This window comes from Gambusia affinis, linkage group LG14, assembly GCF_019740435.1.
Source record: "Gambusia affinis linkage group LG14, SWU_Gaff_1.0, whole genome shotgun sequence".
Classification (NCBI taxonomy): Eukaryota; Metazoa; Chordata; class Actinopteri; order Cyprinodontiformes; family Poeciliidae; genus Gambusia; species Gambusia affinis.
This window is the reverse complement of record NC_057881.1, coordinates 26,992,524-27,014,900: the sequence shown is the minus strand read 5'-3', so window position 1 is coordinate 27,014,900 and position 22,377 is coordinate 26,992,524. Positions and strand designations below refer to the sequence as shown.

The window sequence follows — 22,377 nt, the reverse complement described above, 5'->3', positions numbered from 1 at the left end:
TTGCAGTAATCAATCTGATAAAAGATAAACACATGGATGAGTTTCTCTAGTTCTTGCTGAGACATTAGTTCTCTAATCCTGGAAATGTTCTTCAGATGATAAAAAGCCGACTTTGTAACTGTCTTTATGTGGCTATGAACATTCAGGTCAGAGTTCTTCACTACACTCAGATTTCAGGCTTTATTGCTGGTTTTTAGTTGTAATAACTGAAATTGTACATTGAGTCTAGATTGTTCCTCTTTAGATCCAAGGATAATAACTTCAGTTTTGTTTATGTTCAGCTGGAGAAAGTTATGGCACATCCACACATTAATCTGTTCTAAGCATTTATTCAGTGATAGATTGGATTTGGAGTCACCTGCTGACACCATAATGTAGATCTAATGTAATGTATGCGTCATCTGCATAGTTATGGTAGCTAATCCTATCTCCTGTTTAACCTTAGCTAGCGGGAGCATATAGATATTAAATAAGAGGGGTTCTAAGATAGAAACTTTGATATCCCACATATGACTTCTGTCTGCTTTGATGAGAAGTTTCCTATTGAAACAACAAAATCTCTGTTCTTTATGTAAGATTCAAACTCTAATATGTTGTGGTCAACAGTGTCAAAATCTGCACTGAGGTCCAACAGAACCAGCACTGTGGTCCTACGACAGTCTGTGTTTATATGGATGCCATTGAACACTTTGACAAGGTACTGTGGCGAGTATGAAAATCAGACTGAAAGACATCAAAGTGGATGGTTACTGTTAGGGACTTTTAAACTTTTTAAACACCTTTTTCAATCATTTTGCTGATGAATGTGAGGTTGGAGATTGACCTGTAATTTTGAAGTAGTAGGTTGTCCATTTGGTTCTTTTGATCAGTGGTTTGATAACTGCTGTTTCTAAAGCCTGGGGGAAAACGCCTGATAAGAGGGAGTAGTTTAATCCAATTTAATCCAATCATTTGCAACGACAGGGAGGACTTTCATAAGAAATGGAACTTGAGTTTAATTAATTTATAATTTTTTCTAGGCTTCTATGGTCAAGTAGTTGAAATCCATCCATCCATCCATCCATTTTCTTACACCCTTCTTCCCTAATGGGGTCGGGAGGGTTGCTGGTGCCAATCTCCAGCTGCGTTCCGGGCGAGAGGCGGGTTCACCCTGGACAGGTCGCCAGTCTGTCACAGGGCAACACAAAGACATACAAGACAAACAACCATGCGCACACACACTCACACCTAGGGAGAATTTAGAGAGACCAGTTAACCTGACAGTCATGGTTTTGGACTGTGGGAGGAAGCCGGAGAACCCGGAGAGAACCCACGCATGTACAGGGAGAACATGCAAACTCCATGCAGAAAGACCCCGGGCCGGGAATCGAACCCAGGACCTTCTTGCTGCAAGGCAACAGCTCTACCAACTGCGCCACTGTGCAGCCCGTAGTTGAAATCGAGCCATTTTTTCTACCTTTGATTTTTAAAATGTTCTCTGCAAATAAGTTGGCAAATTTATTGCAGGCCTTGGTTGATTGCAGGTCAGGTAGTTTAGTCAGGAAAATTTGTGAGCCTGTAAACTGTTGCAAACATTAATGAAGCTCAAGCATCGTTAATATTTTTGTTTATGATTTCTGTAAAGAATGTTACCCTTGCATGTTGTAGTGTTGAGTGATAGCTACGCAGTCTTTCTTTATATAATTATAGATTCCATAATCTACAATTCTATAGATTATTATAGATTCTTTGCCCTATGGCAAAGTGGTCTCGCAGATCTGTTTACGCATTTCTCCACGCAGACTTTTTTCTACCAGACATAACCTTCCCTTTAATGGGAGCACTGGAATCAATAATATTTGAAATTAGAATCAATCAATCAATCAATCAATCAATCAATCAATCAATCAATCTATCTATCTATCTATCTATCTATCTATCTATCTATCTATCTATCTATCTATCTATCTATCTATCTATCTATCTATCTATCTATCTATCTATCTATCTATCTATCTATCTATCTATCTATCTATCTATCTATCTATCTATCTATCTATCTATCTATCTATCTATCTATCTATCTATCTATCTATCTATCTATCTATCTATCTATCTATCTATCTATCTATCTAGTTTTGTACAGAGTTAATGTCAGAGTTCGTTTATGGCTTTTTACTTTAACTCCCAGATCTCCAAAAGAGTTCAAATGACCTACAAAGATTTTCTTAGAATTTATGAAGTTCATAAATATGGAGGCCACCCCTCCTCTTTTATGTTTTCTAATCTCACTAAATATATTGTAATTAGGAGGCGCTGATTCGATTAGTACAGGTGATTCATTATTGTCATTCAACCATATTTCTGTCAGAAACATAACATCAATATTATGCTGAGTGACGAAGCCATTAACTAATAGGGCTTTATCAGATAGCAAGCAGATATTTAAAAAGAGCCAGTTTAAGTAACTTGGTGGCAGATAGTTCTTGAGTCTGATGGTACTTTAGACAAAGGAGATGAGTCTGAGGTTTGGATCCAGACTGCTGTATTTTGGATTTCTGTTTTTTTATGAATTTTCTTTTGGTCATGTCATGTGCAAAAGGTCAATATCACACAACAACTGCACTGGTCACTATCTTGGTCTGACCTCTCTGACCTTCAGCTCTATCCTCCTCTCTGTTCTATTGCTAAGGTAGTTAATCCTCTTTACAAATTGGGTATTTTGTCTTTTTACCAAAGCTGCATATGAGTAGCCCTGAAATTGTTCATACTAATGCAAAAGTTAGGATTGAAGTAGCTTTGAATTTTACCAACATGTTTATTCTGCCTGGGGTTAATATTAATGTCCTTGCTTGAATCAGATAGATGGAGATAAAGATTAAGGTGATTGCAAGGAGGTTTTCCAAACTCTTAAGACTTGGAGTTCAGCATCCAAGATAAATAATCAAAATACCAGCTCAAACATGCAAAAAGCTGTTCGGCCATCATAAAGGGCGTGATTGCTGTAGCTTTAATAAAGTTTATATAATATAAGATATATCAGAATGAGTATGATACACACTTGGATGTGAAGGTGTAGCTGACATGTGTGGTCCACCACAGCAACGAGGCATCCAGTAGGTGGAGGAGTGGAGTGGACGGAGAGAAGGTGACCATCTTGATCTGGACAGTAAATCTGAAGCCTTAAGATTCGACTTAAAGTCCAAACAGCTGAGCCAAAGCGAAGAAGTGTCTGGGCCTGGCTTGGTGAACACACTGCCCACACTGAAACCATGTATAAACAACATGTAGATATATTAGCTACTGTTTTTTACTCTTTTTCAGGAAGGGCTTGAATTAAAACATACCAAGGTTTACATGTAGAAGAATGCAAGTAATCAACCACAGACATGTCATTGTTACATGATCATTAATCTGTTGACTTACTGACAGGTTTTTCTGTAGTTAGGCCACACTGGGCTCGCAGAGAACGTGCTACTCGGATAACATTCTGAACCAGCAGGAAATCTTTTTCCTCCTCCGGAAAATACCAGTGAGCCTGGCAACATGGAGAAGTTAAACAAATAAGAACACAGTTGAACTGCATATTTACATACACTGTAGAAAGACATTTTGTCTCACTGCATAACAGCAGATCAAATTAAACCTTTCTTGGATAAGGATTGGTAAGGATTACCAAAATTATTGCTTGCTAAAAACCAAAATAATGCATTTAGATATTTTTAGATTTCTTTTGACTTTTTAACTTCCTCCAAAGTTCTGTTTACATACAATGCATTTTCATAGTATCTGAATAAATGTATTTAAATTTTATGACTGGATCATATCTACATAGTTTTTAGAGTACAGTAATAAATATTTTTACAGTGGCCTGAAATAGCAATAAATCCCAATGGTGTTTATACTTGAGTATCAGATGTTCATCATTTTCAAAGCACTGTTTAAGGTGTGCAAGTGTGGAGAAGTTGTGGCTCATGTGGTGTATAGTCATTTTGCAATCAGAAAGTTGTGGCTTTGATTCCCGCTTCCTTCTTTCTCAGGTGTTGATTTACCCCTGAGCAAGGCACCAAAGGCCAAGATGCATTTTGCGTGTGAGATTGTGAAAACGGTGGTATGACTAGAAAAGTGCTACACAAGTTCAATCCACCAAATACCTTAAAATACATTGACAGGTCTGGGAAATAGCCTTTCAGCAGCAAATAAAGCCATGATGTCATCATTCAGGCTGTTTGACGTTGGGGTGCACTAATTGCAGTTTTCTGGCCGATTGCCGATTACTAATCTTTTAAAATGCCTAACTTACTGATTCTGATTTGGGTCGATACCATTTTTCTGTCTGAAATGTTGCTCAATATATCAAGAAAGTTGCTGAATTGGCAATAATGGGGTGACTTTTGTTAACTGTAAATGTGCAGACATGACCTAGTCAGTCAAACCTCTCCAGCATGAGAAAAGAAAAGCACAGTGGTTGTTATTAGACCTTTGCAGAGGTTGATAACATCAGTGGATAAGATCACATGTGGATAAGATCAGCCAATCACCAATCTCCCAAAATTAAGGAAATTGGCACCAATAAATCGGCTGGCCGATAAATCGGTGCACCCGTAGATTGGAGGTATAGAAATCAAAGTTAATTTAAACTTCTACATTTGAAGAATGTAACAAAAACAAATTCTGCTTTCTCATTACTCAGGCAAAAGCCTGAGTATCAATCCTTTTCTGTTTAGGATTAATAAAATCATTTATATTTTCTAAAAAGAAAATATAAATGATTTGACCGTATTAATCCTAAACAGAAAAGGTTTAACCTGATTTAATATCAGACAGTGAGACTTTTTATGCAGTTTAAGTAAATATCAAATTTCAGCTGCACAGCTAAGTCCAAAAGTATTCACACCAATGGCAAATTTAAATTTGTAATTATTTTCTTTCAACCAAAAAGTTTATTTTTCATAGGAAATGATACATTTCTCAAAAGTAATTTTTTTTTTCTTTTTTGCGCTTTATTAAAGAATGCCATGTTGGAAATGACACAATAATCAAATTACTCACTGGCATTACAGCAGTCAAAGCTTACTGAGCAGCGTTTCGCATGCTTTAACCCTTTCTGCACTGATGGATCACAAGGGCCATTAACCTCTAGAACCCGACGGACCCACCGGTGGGTTAATGAGTATTTGAATGTTTTATCTTTGATGATGAGCTCCAAGTCTTCCTTGCCATCACCCTAATCTTTAGCTCTGTCCACAGATTCTCAATTATATGAATTTTGGTATTTTGGTTGAAACACTCCAAAACGTTGTAATATAACCTCTAGCCAAGAAGAAACATGTTGGTAAAATGAAGGCATTATTTAAACTTAAATCTGCCAGTGATATGAATAATTTTGGGTTTACCTCATGTGCAGTATATGCACATCAAAGCAAGTTGTCCTTCTTTATTAAACCAGGTGTTACCAGATGTCTGACATTACAATCAGCAAGATCTCCAGCCATTGGCATTTACATTTACATTACATTTAAAAGATAATGTTCTTTTCTTGAAAGCACTGACTTAAACTGTTACAAGAACTGCATCCTCTGAGGCTGCAGAGATAAACTCTATTGCAACCATAAATATATTATGTGAACCATTTAAAATGTAAGTATTGATTTTGAGGCAAGAATAATAATTAAAGTTTTACCAGCTGAGTGGATTGGGGGTAGGGTTGCAAACACAAGCTGGTTTGGGCCATGGCTCCGGGTCTGAATGGTTGCAGTCTCTGCCACAATTCTTCAGTGATGAAGGGCATGAAGGGAGAGAGCAGAGCAAGAGACAAAGACACACAGTGATAGAGAACAGTGCTGGCCACCTGCTTCGTGCTGCTGCTGTGGTCTTTGTCTGTCAGGACCTCAACTCCCTCATTCTGCTTCAGCAGCACTGGCTTTACATATTCCTTCAGGACAGAAACACAGAAATGACAAAGATTACATTGTCATTCTGAAACAATGTGTAGACATGCTTGCTATACCATTTTTAGCGAAAGCAAAAATGGTATAGCAGCATTAATCATCAACAATCATAACAATATTAGTTATCAATCTGTCTTTTACAATCTAAGCACACACATCTGTAATTGGTCGATGTTACCCTGTTTGGAAACAGAAGCAGAGTGGTCACACTCTTCAGCCTACTTGGCAATGTCTATTTAGCAGTCCTGAAGAGGAGGTTCCAGCGGATAGTCGAACGTCGGTTTGGGAAGAGCAGTGTGGTTTTTGTCCTGGTCATGGAACACTGGACCAGCTCTACACCCTGAGCAGGGTCCTGGAGGGAGCATGGGAGTTTGTCTAACCTTAGTCTACATGTGCTTTGTGGACTTGGAGAAGGTATTTCACCATGTCCCTCAGGGAACACTGGGGAGGGTGCTCTGGGAGTATAGTGTACCAGGCCCTTTGATATGGGCTGTTAGGTTTCTGTAGGATTGGTGTTAGAGTCCGGTCCGCATTGCCGGCAGTAAGTTGGGCTCGTTTGTGGTGAGACTTCGACTGCCACCGATTCTGTTCGTTACTTTTATGGACAGAATTTCTAGGTGCAATCAAAGTGTTGAGGGGATCCGTTTGGGTCGAGATCTACAGCTTTCATTGGAGCAGTTTGCAGTCGAGCGTGAAGCAGCTGGGGTAAGAATCACTACCTCCAAATCTGAGTGCCTTCTCCGGGTCAAGGAGGATGCCCTTCCCCAAGTGGAGGGAGGGAAGAAGGAAGGGATGAATGAGTGAATGGGTGGGTGGGTGGAAACAGAAGCTGAAATGTTCTACCAGGCTTGAACATCAAAAATATAAATATGCCTTCATTAACCATACCCTGTATTTAGCTCTGCAATGCTCAAATAACAGGGTAAATTGTACCTCACATATAGTAAAAGTCATTTCCATTCACCTGTTTCTGATAATCATAATAAAACAGACAATATGAATATTGGCTCCTTACCATGTAAACATCACACAGGTTGTGCACCCAGAAAGAGTAGAGAGCAGATGTGACTATGTGCAGCTCATAAGCTTCAAACGCCTGCTCACATTGTACAATTGTGCTGTAGAGTCTGGAACAGATCCACCGCTCCATGCTGTTCAGAGGAGTTGTCTAAAAGAAGAAAAAAGAGAAACGTTCTAAAGGCGATGTTAGCACAAGGGTTATTATCAGCTCCATCTCACTCCCAGTTGACTTTTATCCATTCAGTGTCTATGAATGGAATGGAACACCAATGGAAAACCTTTTCCATTAATTGACACTGGAAAGATGGAGGGATGAGAATTAGAAGGTAACAAGGAATTACAAAAGTATTCATGAGTGACCTGCAAAAAATCCAGCACACACACGCCCACACACGCCCACACACACACACACACACACACACGCACACACACGTCACAAGAAAGAGAAAATATGTGCATGAAAACTTATTGTCTAGTTTAAATTCAGCAGTACATAATTGGTTGAACATTTTAGAAGCCATTTTCAGAAATTCTACATTTTTTGAAGCTCTTCCTAATTTCTATTACCTAGCATAGGAGGTTTTATGTAAAATAGAACACCACACTAAATATGAGCTGAGAGATGTTCTCAAACTATGTGGTGAAAATGCTTGATAACTGTTACAGTAACAATTAAGAATAACTGTTTCTGGAAGCCAGTCAAAAATGTGTCAAACAAATTTAAAGTATGTTCATCTGGTATTTGTGTTAAACAGATGCTTCAATAACTAATGTTATTAGCTAGAAACCAGAATCAGACTAACAAACATTTAAGACTAAATTCAATTTCAAATTGTTAGGTTCTCTCTAAAACCGCTGCACAGTTGAAAGCATCGTCTTAAAATGTCTCCATATATTCAGTATCTTGAAGAACAAGTCTCAAATCCATTTTGAAGTTTACATATTTCAATATGCAAATAATGCAATATTTACATATTAGAAACCAAAAAATATTCCAAAACATGAATACACACACCAGTCTCTTTCGTAGTCTTTTGCCAATGAAAAACCTTTTGCTTGGTAAACAAAGTATTGATCAACAGATTACCACACTGGAAACTGTGCAAAATGATAGACACTGCCGTCTGATTGTTGGAATAAATTACCGTAAATGTTTTTCTAACAGGATTTTACTCATCTCTGAATATGGTTTAGCCATAGAGTTTGACATAGACACACCACAACAGGACTGAATTGTTGTTGCTCCGGTCAATATCATATGTTTTTAGTAATTTTCAGTAACCAAGCACAAGGGAGAGGAAAACAGGAACTATAATTGACATTAGGTGACATAAACACAAAATTTAGAAATCATCATACCCCTTCAAGTGTTCCCACAGGTGTTGTGTTATCACCAACAACTCCCAATGTGAATCTCAGGGTCTGCCACATTTTATTACAGAAGTGTCTGAAGCCAAGAACTTGAGATATGGACAAACTAATGTCTTCACCTAATAAAGAAACAGACAAATGTATTTATTAGTCATTAAGAGAGCACAAACTTTATTTTGTGTAGGTCCTCCCTCCTCGTGTTAATAGTTTCATGTAAATGGACATTTGTGCACCAAGTTATCCTTACACCAAGATGAATACAGTTTAGTCTACTTTTAAAACCGATAAACAGTTCTGAAAAACAAAAGAAACAATATTTTGTCGAAAAAGAAACTACAACTATTTTTAATGCAGGTTTGCATAAATGTAAGCTATATAGTATACATTAAATCATAGTTTCAAAATGTAAAGACATCCACAATTCAAAAGAATGAAAATGAACAATGAAAAAAATATTTCAGAAAACTGTTCCAAAATTCCCAAATTAAAGACACACAGGTGGCTAATCTTTTTAAAACAACATGGAGTCATGTTGTGTCTTTGAACCAATCAGAGCTGAAATTAAGAAAACTACATTAGCACAAATAAAATCCAGATGTATGACATTGTATGCCAATGCCAACAGACTTTTTATTTACACATGAGGTTTTTCTGTCTGCACTGTCAGAGTTCTATATTTTATCTGGGGATAAGAATTTCCCACATGTCTTGTTGTGCACTCCTGAGCCATTTCTACAGAGAAGATGGTTGTCAATAAGTGACAGGGAGGCTTTGAAAAGAAAATCTGCAGATGTTTCTCTAATTTAAGATGACTGTATGACCCTTAACTGTATGACCCTGTCTGTGCATGTATGTGCTTGCTTGTCACTTGGAATTGAAAAATGTTGCAATGGTGACAAGAGAAGAAACACCGTAGCAGCCAGGAGCAGAGAGCCTCAGCTCATTTGTTCTGGACAATGACAAAACATATTAAAAGACTAAATCTTAGTAAAAGTCAATCTCTTGTGACCTATGTGAAGTTTGAAAGGTGTGTACTTAAGAAACATTCTTTTTACAAAATGCAAAATCTCTAAAGGAACAAATGAATAAATAATAGGTTTGATAGCCGCTGTTTCATGAATGCCCTGAATGGTGTAAAAGTTGAATGAAAGTTTACTGAAGTAGTTTTATGGTAAATAAATGCAGTACCCTTTTAGCGATAGATAGGGATTGGGAATTGAAAGAGTGTGTTCGACCTACAACGTGTGTACTGACATCCACATAGTGTGTCTCTGAGCTTTCAAGGACATGACTTCTTAGGACTGAGGTTATCCTGTCAAATTTTATGATCATCTTTGGATGAAGAGTCCAACAACAGTCAAAATACATTGCTTCACCTGAAGAGATTCGTAACCTGCCTGTCAGCCAGTGAAAGTACGTTTTCACTATTTCCTTAAAATGTAATTTTATCTCTCTAGTCAAAACAGTTTTTTCCTTCTGTAACACTACCTTAATTGTGATAGATGACTCTTGAGAAGAGATGAGCAACTTACCCTGCATCTTGTGGGAGCAAAGGGCAAATCTCAGAGCATCTGTCCCACACTGGGGTATTCCATTAGGATAGTCTTTACTCTGTAGGGAAGCAGATAGACCAAACAAGTAAGAAAAAGCAATGACTGTACCCAGCCAACCAAACAGACTGGAGAGTATAGGACCTGTGCTTTCATAGCAACTAGTTGCTCCCTTGGATCTAGGTTTCCTTCCTTCACTTTTTCCTGAAGTCTCTATAACAAAAACAAAACGCGAGATGAGTTTTACATTACAACACCGTAAGAGAAATGATAAAGACCTGTTTTCTGTGATAAACTCAATATAACATCATTGTTATCATGTTGATAACAATGAGAAATACGCACTGCGTTTTCCTCAGTGTGTATTTCTCATTACATGGTCATTTTTATTTAAATAGAATTCCAAAATTAGCACTCAAGGGGAAAAGAAAATACAGTCCCAGAAGTGCATAAAATTGCTGTCATGGCTCATTTTTATAGAAAATATTATATTTTACTGGATCAGACCAGGAAAAAGATAAAAGGAAGAATGATGACCAATTGAAAGACTGGCAATGTGACAATATGTGTGGAGCAAGTTTCAAAATTCTAGTTTACCACTTAAGTTCCTTGAGCATATTCACACATTTCTGGAGCTATATAGGAAAAAAAACACAAGAGTAATATTAACAGTAATGTCTGTCTAGAATCTGGAACGTGTGACTCACCTTGAGAGTGACTCCATGTATTACATCTAATGGGTCAATGACATTTCCAAGAGATTTACTCATCTTCCTGCCATATTTATCTCTTACTAGGGAGTGAAACAGAACCTGAAAGAAAATAAAAGCAAATCAGTCAATTCGCCTCATCCGTCACAGTTAATACTAGGTTTGCTTTGAGTAACTCTGTATTCTTGCAAAACCAACCTGTTTAAATGGTAGTTGTCCAGTCAGTTCAGATCCCAACATCACCATCCTAGCAACCCAAAAGAAGATAAGGTCACTGCCAGTCTCCAGAACAGAGTTGGGGTAGAAGCGCTGGAGGTCAGGGGTCTGTTAACAAGTGGGATTTCCATAAGAGATCTAAACTTTTCAGGAGTGTATGTTTAATTCTGTTGAGTGGTGGGACAGGAAGTACCTTTTCTGGCCAGCCAAGCATGGTGAAAGGAAACAGTGCTGAGGAGAACCATGTATCTAGAACATCTGGATCTGATTCAGAGATTAATTCCATTGTGAAAACATTAAGGATTAAGGAAACAGCTGTATGCCATTTAATAAATTTGTTAAACTTCAGGTGATAAAGCAAGCAAGTGTGACCCAAATCGTGTTTGTATTGCTGAAAACAGACTGAAACTGAGCCCATAAGAATTATCTTTTAAGAATGTGAACAACTCAAAGTTATGGATCTACAATGATTTACACTTCCCTTTATAACAAAAAAGTTGACTTCTTTATTTGTTTAAGTATAATTATTGTATGCTTAGCTCATTATTGAGCAGTGAAAAACAATTCCTTTTTTTGTGGTTTTTAACATTTTTTTTGGCCAGTGAGTACTTTTGACTTGATGATTTTGGCCCATGTGACAAAAAGTTTGGACTTAATTTTCAGCATTTATACAAAAAAAATAAAAAATTCTAACAAATGGTTGTTGGTGAAAGACAGGTTAGTATGTGTACTTCAGAAACTTTTGATCTATTGTGATTTTAAAAACCATCTTAGATTTGAGAGGACATGATGTAATGAAAAAGAAAGAAAACAGTCAGAAAATGTGAGATTATTCATTTTCAATAATAGTATCTTTTTTAAAAGGTTTTATTGGCTCAGTGGCCTTTATTTGATAGTTAATTGACAGGAAAGTGGGTAATGAGAGAAGGGGGAAGACATGCAGCAAAGGTCGCCAGGCCGGGAATCGAACCTGCGACGGCCGTGTCGAGGACTAAGGCCTCCTTATGTGGGTTGTGCTTAACCCCTGCGCCACCACAGCACATCCCTCAACAATAGTATCTAGATTATATATTGATCTGCTATTGTGATGCCCTACAACAAAGGTATGCAGCACAAAATTCCTGAACAACAAGCAGAACCTTAAAGCAAAAATATCACAACAAACCTGATGCGTCAGTATGTGTCATGCTTGTTTCCAAGCAGTGACGTTTTTCTATCCCCCCAATAGATTATGTTGTGTGACACAAGAAGTGTTGGCCTAACCGTGCTGACTGTCCTATGGGCCTACATGTGAAGGGAGGCCAGGAATAGGCCTATTTCTGAGTGAAACCATTCCATTGTCTGTTGCTTTTACAATGGAAACAGACAAAATGGGGTGGGGTGCTGAATTCAGTAGAAAAGGGGCATAAGAAGTGGAAGTAATGAAAAGAAAAAGCCTTCAATAATCATGGGATAAACTGAAACTTTGGGAATGAATGCAATGCTTCATTCAAAGTTGCTAAAAAAGTAGGAAAGTAGAAGGGTGTTACCCTGTCGCAAAGTGATGTGTTCTGGGTTCACTCCATATTTTACAGCAGCTCTTTGTCGGGCCTCCTCTTCACTCTTCCCCCAAACCCAAAGCTCCTACCACAAAGTAACAGTTACTCCAGCAGGAGACAGACTGACACTGGCAAGAAATATGGCAAATGATTATACTGTTGACACAGAAAGACATTACAACAGCTTTTACAAAGCTGTTGTTTTCTCTGTGTGTATGTGGGCCAAATCATGCCTACAATATATTAGTGCCGTTTTTACAAATAACAAATCACAGACCAACCTCTTCTTTAGTTGTTGAATTGGGAAGCTGTACTTGGTAAGCAGGGATCTGATGACCCCACCAAAGCTGCCTGGATATGCACCAGTCACTGTAGTGTAAATATCCAACAAACAGTTGCAAGGTGTTCAATTGTTCAGTTACCATCAGAGTGGAACCATTTCATGTACATCAGCATACAGACCTAATGTTTTTCAAATGTATACTGAAGTTCATCAAACTTAAAAATCAGGATATCTGACCTGATGCTGGACAGCCAGTTCTTCCACGTCTTGGTGTAGGAGTGAGGAATGATTTCTAATTGGCCATCCTCTACAGCCTGCCATTAAAATACAAATTGTTCTTTTTAATATTTGAATATAAAATGTTTGTAAAGACTTTCACATTATGATGACAAGACCTCATTATCATAAACATAATCATCAGAGGCTTAGTAAATTATCAGCATTTCACATTCACAAACCTACCTCTATAGCTTTCATAGCCATTGTATCACAACGGACAAACCACTGCTTTTTTAAAAGTGGTTCAATGATGTCTCCTGAGCGACTAAGAATCAGGGGAGAGGAAATAGTAGGCAAAAAAGTTAGGGACATTATCACATTAGTGAAGTTGTTAAGATCTGATAAAGCTTCTCCTGTTTTTGTTCAGCTGCAAATGCAATATCTACTAAATCTCACCATAAGAAGAAAAATAATATGTCAGAGATTTATCTAATAAAGTCTTCAAAATCAGATGTTTACTGGCAGGGGGATTACTATCTCTTTAAATAATGACAGAAAGCACAGATGATGATGTCATGGCTTTGGAAACTTCTGATAGGTTTGAGTCAACTGGAAGAGAACAGACTGTAATACACTGCTTTGTTTCACCCTATGGGAAAGTCAGAAGAAATTAGCCAATATATCAGGAAGAGAATCATGGAGCTGCAACAGTCTGGTTCAACCTCAGAACCAGATGCCTGAAGGTACCACATATATGTATTTAAGCAATTACAAGTATGGTAAGTTTAAATGTGATGGGAATGTCCAACCATCATATCACTTAGGAAGGAGATTGGTTCTGCATCCCAAAGAGCAGCAAGTTTAGAAAATGTTCAATTTGTCTCCAGAACAAAGACTTTGTATAGATGTTAGCTGAAGATGAGAAGACAGTCATCATCCACAGTGAAACAAGTAGGCTGAAAGGTCACTCTGCCAGGAAGAAGACATTACTTCAAAAGAAACATAAAAAAGGCAGATTCATATTTGGACACATGTCCTGTGGTCTGATGAAGCCAAAGTGGAAGTGTTTTCCATAATGACCATTGTTACATCTGGTAGAATAAGGGTGACGCTTGTAGGCCAGAGAAATATTGAAGCAGTATCTAAAGACATTAGCCAGGAAGTTAAAGCTTACAAATTCAAACTCAGCATTCAGCCAAACTGGTTACAAAGTGACAATGACAACAAAATCTGTTTTAGCGCCACCATCACAAAGCCCTGATCTCTATGACTTGTGTACAGATCTGAGAAGGTGTGTGTGAGTGAGGCATCCTACAAACCTACCCAGTTCCATCACTTCTGTCAGGACAAATGAGTCAGCGAACTATTAGGAAAATTACGAAAAGCTTGTATAAAGAAACCCAGAACATCTGACCCAAATTAACTTGATCAAAAGCAGTGATACGAAATTTGTAGGGAAGACACTAATAAATAATTCTCTTGTTAATCCTCAGTGTTTAGTTCAGGGGAGGGACGTCCTGCAGCTCTGTCTCTCTGATTAAAGACAACTGAAAGAATTAGCTATACTGCCTCCCTTAGCATGTAGTGATGTTTTTCAAAGACCTTCTATTAAAACATCAATATTTGGTTCAGCGAAGAGACACACCAGCCCTCATGGACCAGCTTGGCACCAATGCTTTTGATGATCTACTTAGATAAGACAGCACTGTCTCAGGGCCAACTTTCATGTCAGGAGTAATAAATTCAGGAAAATGTTCAGACTTGTTGAGCGATCTGTCTTTTCTACTACCTGCAGATGGGTAAAGTCATGGTGTGATTCTTCTTTCCTCTGAAAAGTTTTTTTTCAACAAGACCATTCACAACCAGCTGCCTGGCATCGAACCGCTTCACACCCTTTAAAGAAACAAAAAGAAACAATGTGTGATATGTGACAGAATAAAAATAAAAGTGAGATGTTCACTACTGCTTTGGAAGCATGAACCAAAGGTGACTCAGCATTTTATAAGTCTTAGCATGTCATTATGTTTAAACTGAGACAGCTAAGAAATGAACAATAATCATACATGCTCAACACTAGTATCAATACATATCTAGCAAACTGATTTTCCTGCACCTCCAACCACTGTCCACACAGTGGCTCCATAGTCCCATCTCCTCTAATGACTGAAGGGCGAGGCAGAGAATGCTTCTGTGACAGATGAAAGTCCATAAAGTCATGAGCAGGAGTCACCTTCACAGCACCTACAAAGTTAATACAAACAACAGATATAATTCCACAAAAGCATACATGTGGTTTAATGCTCTTTGTTTGATGAAACTGTTAGGGTGTTTTATCACCTGGTAGACTCAGTTTGATTGGGGACCAAAATTGCAACTCTGCTTCATTCTTAGCTGGTGCGGTTTGCTTTCACATTGCACTGAGTCAAACAGTCCAAATTAATTGAAAAACCTGTTCACCCCCTGACCTTTGGTGGCGCTGCACCAAAACTACTGAAGGAAACAACACAAAAACCTACCAGGAAAACTACTGCAAATTTCCTCTTCACAAAATGTAAACTAAAATGGAGTGGCATCAGATCTGGCAGTTGTTGGATTTCTCTTTTGTCTCTGGTAAGAAACCATGATTTCTCTCTGTAGTGGTAGATTTGTGTATTTATTTTTGGCTCTATTGACCCAGAATGCCCTGTGCTATAGTTTGCTTCCTGCTTTGGACTGTTTTTTGGTTCACTTGCATCCACATATATACATTTGAACCATGCCAGGTTTCACTTCAACCAAACTGAGAGCAAGGTTTTTAAGTTTGTTTTTCTGGTCCATATCAGAGTTCAATTATACAATCATACCTCCCCCAAAAAACTGGACTTTAGAGACAATCAAACAAGAGTCATATTGAAACGGACTAACAGGGCTGGAATGAATGCACACTGGTACCTGTTCCCATATCCATGTCCACCATTGTATCTGTGATGATGGGGATGAGTCTGTTGGTGAAAGGATGTTTACACCTTAGTCCATGGAAAGTCTAAAACAGAGAGAAAGATGTCCATTAAATCACTTTGTCAATAATGATTAGGAACTCCTAGCTTGGACTCAATACACATATAAAACAGGCAAAATGGTAAAAAGACTGAAACAGGGGCAGAGTTCAGACTGGTCCAGCCTGGAGAGTCCAGTGAAGGGGGAATACAGAAAGGTTTCAAGCAATTATCAGGCAAAACAGTTATTGTCTAACAACAATGTCTGCATGCTATAGATGCAAGTCATCTGAATTTTATTTTATCTATTACAGTGGAAGTGAAAATGTGGCTTTCAATTAATGTCAGTTTTATCAAATTTCTGTTAGACAAATCAAATTTGGAGAATAAGAAAGAACTAAGAGTCCAAGTTAGATTTAATTGCTGTGTAATTTAGAACCCATTAGATATATCATTAAAAAAACTGTGTTGCTTATTTTCCGGAATAGAATAGAATAGAATAGAATATACTTTATTGATTCCGAAGGGAAAACTGCTTATTTGTTGACAAGCTACTCCACTCAAGGTGTTAAATATTAATAAGTGATGCAAGTATTTCAATACGACTGAAAATAAATAAATAAATAAATAAATAAATAAATAAATAAATAAATAAATAAATAAATAAATAAATAAATAAATAAATAAGCATGCACATGCAAATATGTTCATCTATAAATCTATAAATGAGTGCATATAAAATGTGATTTAAGTTACTCAAGTTTGGGCATTGGGCAAGTCTAACGGCTACGGGCAGAAATGATTTCCCGTGTCACTCTATGGTGCACTTTGGTTTAGTAAGATGAAGGTGAAGGTGCTCCTGCAGCCAGCCAGCACATTATGAAGTGGATGAGACTCATTATCCAAGATGACCTGCATCTTGCACAGGATCCTTGTCTCTGACACCTCTTTCAGAGAGTCCAACTGCACTCCAACGATGTCGCTGGCCTTGTGAATCAGTCTATTCAGTCTGTTGGTGCTTCCCCAGCACACCACAGCATACAGGATGGCAGTAGCAACCACAGATTCATAAAACACCCTGAGCAAGGTCTGGCAGATGTTGAAGGACCTCAGCTGCCTCAGAAGGTAGAGACAATTTTGACCCTTCCTCTGCGTAGCGTCCAGTTTATTGTTAATGTGGACACCCAGATATTTAAAATTCTCCATAATGTCCACACTGACCACCATGATGGTAACAGGAGTCATTGGCGTCTTGGTCCTACTCCTCATATCCACCACCCGTTCCTTGGACTTTGTCACATTGAGCTGCAGGTGGTTCAGCCCACACCATGTGACAAAGTTGCCTACAGCAGCCCTGTACCCAACCTCATCACCCTCACGGATACAACTAACCACAGGTAGGTCATCTGAGAACTTCTGGAGATGACAGGTCTCAGTGTAACAGAAGTCAGATGTATAGAGCATTAAGGTGCACGAACTGGGGTCTGCCAAGGGGGAATCCATCTGCATCGCTGTCAGTTTCTCACCCAGTAGAGCCAGACAAATAATGTCGAATGCACTGGGGAAGTCAAAAACATAATTCTCTCAGTGCTCACCGGCTGGTCCAGGTGAATGTATACACGGGTGAGCAGGAAGATGAGGGCATCCAAAGCTCCAAGTTTGGGCTGGTGGGCAAACTGCAAGGGGTGGTTGGACCAGAAGCCAGAGCTGCTCCAGGACGAGTCTCTCCAGGGACTTCATGAGGTCAGTGCCACAGGCCTGTAGTCCTTGGAATCACAGGGTCTTTGCCACAGAAACAATGCAGGATATTTTCCACATTAAAGGGACTTTCTGTAGGTGCAGGCTGATGTTGAAGATATGCTGGAGGACTCCACAGAGCTGGATAACACAGGCTTTGAGCACCCACAGGCTCACAACAACACAGCAGCCTTGACAGGGTGGAGTGACACCTATTATCTTCTAACACCATCAGTGGTGATGTTTACCTCAGAGGTGGCTGGCTGAAGGATGGGAGCATGGTCACTGAGTAGAAGAGGAGGTGTGAAGATGAAACTCACATGGGGATGAGGAGCAAGAGGGAGACTGAGGCGCACAAACTGTGGGTGGAGAGCACCAATAGTATTGATAGGAATGTGGGAGGGAGGTGAAGGGGCCATAGTGTTAAATCTGTTAAAAACAGCTTGAGTTCATCGGCTCTATCAATGATGCTCTAAACCACCCCACTGTCTGCTGACCTGTACCCAGTGATATTCCTCATCCCTCTCCAGGCCTTTCTGGTGTTTTCCTTCTGGAGTTTCCTTTCTAGCTTCCTCTTATAATGCTCCCCAGATAGCAAACAATGGTAATTCAACGTTGAATTATGGTCAAAAAGGTTGATTATTGGTTGAGGTCGACGATTGACAGTGGATCAACCATAAAAAAATGATGTAGTTCTTTCATGGTTTTGTTTTCTTGAATAACTAAGATCATATCTTCCGCTAAAGTTTAGCTGTGTCTTGGAATGAATTATTGAATGTCGGAGTTTTTCAATGTGGTTATGCGTGAATTCCAGGCTTAATCAAAGGTCTTTTATTTTGTTGCATAATGTAACAAGAAAATCCAGTTATTTCGAGAGAGAGAGAGCAAGCATAGTCCACACAGCAGAGACACCAATGATACTGTATTTAGCAACACAACTTCATATCATCTTGTAAGTACTCACCTGATATCGAGGATCATCAGGGTGAACAGCTACAGCCACATCTCCAAGCATCGTCTCAGGACGAGTCGTGGACACTGCCACTTCACCATCTGATACACACACACACACACACACATATATATACACACACACACAGCTATATGTGTGTGTGTGTGTAAACCCTCTGAGTGGTAAACCAGCCATCTCCACCCACCAATACTCACCATGGCCTTCAACAGTATATGCAAAGGTGAACATTGTTCCAAATTCCACCTTATTCTCATATCCAGGGACAGACATTAAGGTTGGCCCAGAAACATCCTTGGTCTCCACCTAAGAAACTTAAAGTTACTCTTCGGACAGAAAATTACAATAGTGTTCAATCTTAACTCAAAATGTGCACTACATGAACAAAATGAAATATGTGAACTTGTGAATGTAAATTATAAATTTGTCTGTTTTCCTTGCTGCTACCTTAAAAAATTACATTTCATAAAGACTACACAGTTTCCACAGTTCAGCATAACTTCCCATAAAAGTAATAATTCTGCATTCTGAATTTGTCAACCTGAAAGAAATAATAATGTTCGTTTTCACAGTGTTAGTCAATGACAAATGAGCTGCATTTCAAAAATCTTTTAAACTCGGAAAATTGGGTTTGAAGTTAATATTATAAAACATCCAGTTGAAACCATAAAACTTAGACAAAATAAAGACAGAGCAAAATGTCTGATATAGGGAATTTCTTACCTCTATGTCAGAGATTGCAGACTGAAGAGCACAGCTCCAGTTGACCAAACCCTCTGAGCGGTAAATAAGACCAGAATCACACAGTCTGACAAAAGCCTCAGTTACAGCTCCGCTAAAACCCTGAAATCATACAAAAAAAAATAAATATGTGAAATATGTTGTATTTGGTAGTTACTGAAACAACATAAATAGAAATTTCTGTAGTAAATGGGTTTGCTACTTCTTACACAAGGAAGAACAAATACCTCTCAGTAAATTGACTGAAAAAAAGACCAACCCTGTCCATGACACAGCAACTGAATCAATTGAATTGAAGTCAGCAGAGCCTCAGAAGATATTTGAATTTACAGTAAAAATCAGTACCAGTTATTAGTAAGAAGGAAAAAACTGTCAATGAAAATAGTCTGTCAATAATGATGGAGACTAGGTTCCCTCATTAAATCCAGCCATCATCTTCTATTCATCCAGGGTCTAGTCTCAGGCAGCAGTCTAAGCAGAAGTCCAGGCTTCCCTCTTCCCAGCCACTTGGGCCAGCTCCTCCAGGGGAACAGCGGGGCGTTTTTAAGTCCAGCAGAAAAACATAGTCTCTCCAGTGTGTCCTGCGTCTTCTATTGATTCTCTTCCTAGTGGAACACCTTACAAGGGTGGTGTCCATCCAAACCAGGTGTTGAGCCACTTTAACCGGTTCCTCTCTGAAGGGAGAAGCAGTGGCTTTATGCTTAGTCCCTCTCGAATGACAGAGCTTCTCACCCTATCTCTGAGGGAGAGTCCAGACGCCCTGTGGAGAAAACTCCTTTCAGGCACTTGCATCCACAATCCCATTCTTTTGGTCACTACCCAAGTATGACTATAGATAAGGGTAGGAACGTAGATTGGCCAGTAAATCAAGAGCTAAGTCGAAAGGATCACCATGATACAACAATTCAGCGACTGAATCACAGCTTTTTTAGTGAAGAGTCTTTTTTTTCCTTGCAACCTCACACACTGTCCAGATCAGAGGGATAGAGTGTGACTCATGATTTTTTTCCCACCTCCTCATAACCTCATGTTTTCCTTTTCTGACTTAATGAAAATGGCAGTGCCTCTGACAGTCTGTGGCCCCAGGCACCTGTCTTTCCTGTTTTTGTTTAGTGATTCTGTCTTCTTTGGATGGGTGGTACTGAAATGACATTTTCTTATGCTTCTGTACAATAACAATAAAAAGTATTCTGATTCTTCTGTATGATATTCTGTTGTATGGTGTAATGTTTTCTGAACATTAAAACATCAATATTGTAAAAAATTTGAATTTATTTTTAATTAATTTAACTGGTTAAAAAAAGGTTAAATAAATATGTACATCTATATATCCACTATGTCGCAACAGTATGAGACGGATAATATGTGAAAACATCAAGCTCTTCTACCTCCTCCCAGTGCTACTATTGCTGTCTGAAGATATGCAGTACTCTGAAATCTGAAAAGAAAAAAAACAAGCTGAGTGGTGTTTATCTGTAGTTAGCAGTGGAAGAAAGCAGAAAACCTAGAGCTCGTCTCACACTGACACAAAAAAATAACAGTTTTAACAAATATGTAAGAAATATATTTTTCATAACCTAACATATGAAGACTGGTTGGGTAAACTATCATGCACCCTCCAGGACCCTGCTAAGAATATAAAGTTTGTTCAGTGTCCGATGGCCAGGACGAAAACCACACTGTTTCTCTTGAATCAGAGGTTTGACTATCCAATGGATCCTCTTCCTCAGAACTACTGAAAAAAACATACCAGAGTGCAGCTCCTAAACAGTAACCTCATCATAGTAGAGGGATTTGAGCGTTACAATGATCCTAAGCACTAAGTGGTCTGGGGCTTCATACCCTAAATCCTAGGTAAGGAATCAAAGTGCAGCCCAAAGACCCCTTATGATAAGTTATACCTGTAGACACAGTGTTCCCTCGTGAGGATGCAGGTTTCAGGACTCCCCATAGGAACCAGGCATGGATCCCCCTTCCTGTGGATTCACCACTTGTGGGAGGAGACAATATACTTGTGGGAGGTGCACTGCACCTTGGTGTTCTGATCCTTGGGTGCTTAAGGTGCTTCCTGGAACATAGAATGCTACCCCTCTGATTCTTCAAACAGCAGTTTAGAATACCAGATCTAGATGGTGTTATGAAAGCTGTGCCATAAAGGGATTCTGTGGTCCTTCTGAAGAAATTGGATGTCTATGTGGGCAATGATTGGGGTACATGGAGGTGTGAGATCAGAGAGAACAGCCTACCTGAACTGAATCTACGTTGTATCTTAATAATGGGCATGTGTGTCAATGTTGTTTGTCATGGGATATCAATACTTAATACCATGGTTCACGGCTTAGTAGCAGGCCACCATAGGCCAAAGGTCGATGACTGATATTACAATATCATGAGACCTGTAGCATTATGTCTTGGACGAAGAGTGAAGAAACACGAGTCCTTAACACTTGGTATTAAGTTGGGATATGGGAAGAATTCAGAGAGGCTATGAAGAGAGATGTTTGGTTGGCCTCAAAGAAGTTCTGGAGGAACTTTTGGTGAATCAGGAAGTGGAAACAGGGGACTTGTAATCTTTGTAGACTTGGAATAAAAGACAATGTCATATGCTGAAAGGACCACTTTGAGGATGCTTCAGTTTTTCCACTTTTCCATTTTGGTCTAATTTTAGTGACATTGTAATGTGGTTTAGTATGAATTATGTAAAATTTTAATTACCATATTTCACAACATAGGATGAACCAGCTAACCCGTATGCTAAAACTGACAAAAACACATTCTTGAAGTCCAATGTTTAAGCATGCAGCATGCAAGATTTCATTTAAATCACTCTGTCCTGATACAGAGAATACCTTTGTTTTCCCATTATTTCAATCTTTATCTTAAGTGAAAATGCTAATTATGGCAGTTGTTTGTATTTTGGTCCAAACATTAGCAGAGGGCTGTTACACAAAAGTCAGATTACAAAATCCAGGATAAGGCATAAAGTCAGGCTTGACATAGTGTCATCAGTTCATCCTGGCTTTATCAGTTTCACAAAGGCCAACCCAGGATCAGGAGGTGCAGCTATGTCGCGCCAAGCTTATAGTGCATATTTAAGGTTCTTTTAAATGGTAGAAA

The 22,377-nt window shown here is 38.7% G+C and overlaps 1 protein-coding gene across 1 annotated transcript in view; it reads right to left on the bottom strand.

Annotated features, from left to right (window-relative positions):
- Positions 1–22,377, bottom strand: part of vars2 (valyl-tRNA synthetase 2, mitochondrial) — a 40,259-nt gene that overhangs the window by 2,185 nt on the left and 15,697 nt on the right. The window contains exons 9-28 of the mRNA XM_044139160.1: positions 19,243–19,362; positions 18,717–18,825; positions 18,514–18,602; positions 15,769–15,859; positions 14,951–15,078; positions 14,627–14,730; positions 13,081–13,162; positions 12,856–12,932; positions 12,617–12,704; positions 12,327–12,420; positions 10,991–11,061; positions 10,780–10,905; positions 10,579–10,683; positions 10,016–10,084; positions 9,854–9,932; positions 8,310–8,440; positions 6,946–7,098; positions 5,663–5,914; positions 3,406–3,517; positions 3,041–3,243 (exon numbers count right to left, since the gene is read on the bottom strand). Coding sequence (XP_043995095.1) covers positions 3,041–3,243; positions 3,406–3,517; positions 5,663–5,914; positions 6,946–7,098; positions 8,310–8,440; positions 9,854–9,932; positions 10,016–10,084; positions 10,579–10,683; positions 10,780–10,905; positions 10,991–11,061; positions 12,327–12,420; positions 12,617–12,704; positions 12,856–12,932; positions 13,081–13,162; positions 14,627–14,730; positions 14,951–15,078; positions 15,769–15,859; positions 18,514–18,602; positions 18,717–18,825; positions 19,243–19,362 — 2,283 coding nt within the window. The remainder of the gene's footprint in view (positions 1–3,040; positions 3,244–3,405; positions 3,518–5,662; positions 5,915–6,945; positions 7,099–8,309; positions 8,441–9,853; positions 9,933–10,015; positions 10,085–10,578; positions 10,684–10,779; positions 10,906–10,990; positions 11,062–12,326; positions 12,421–12,616; positions 12,705–12,855; positions 12,933–13,080; positions 13,163–14,626; positions 14,731–14,950; positions 15,079–15,768; positions 15,860–18,513; positions 18,603–18,716; positions 18,826–19,242; positions 19,363–22,377) is intronic.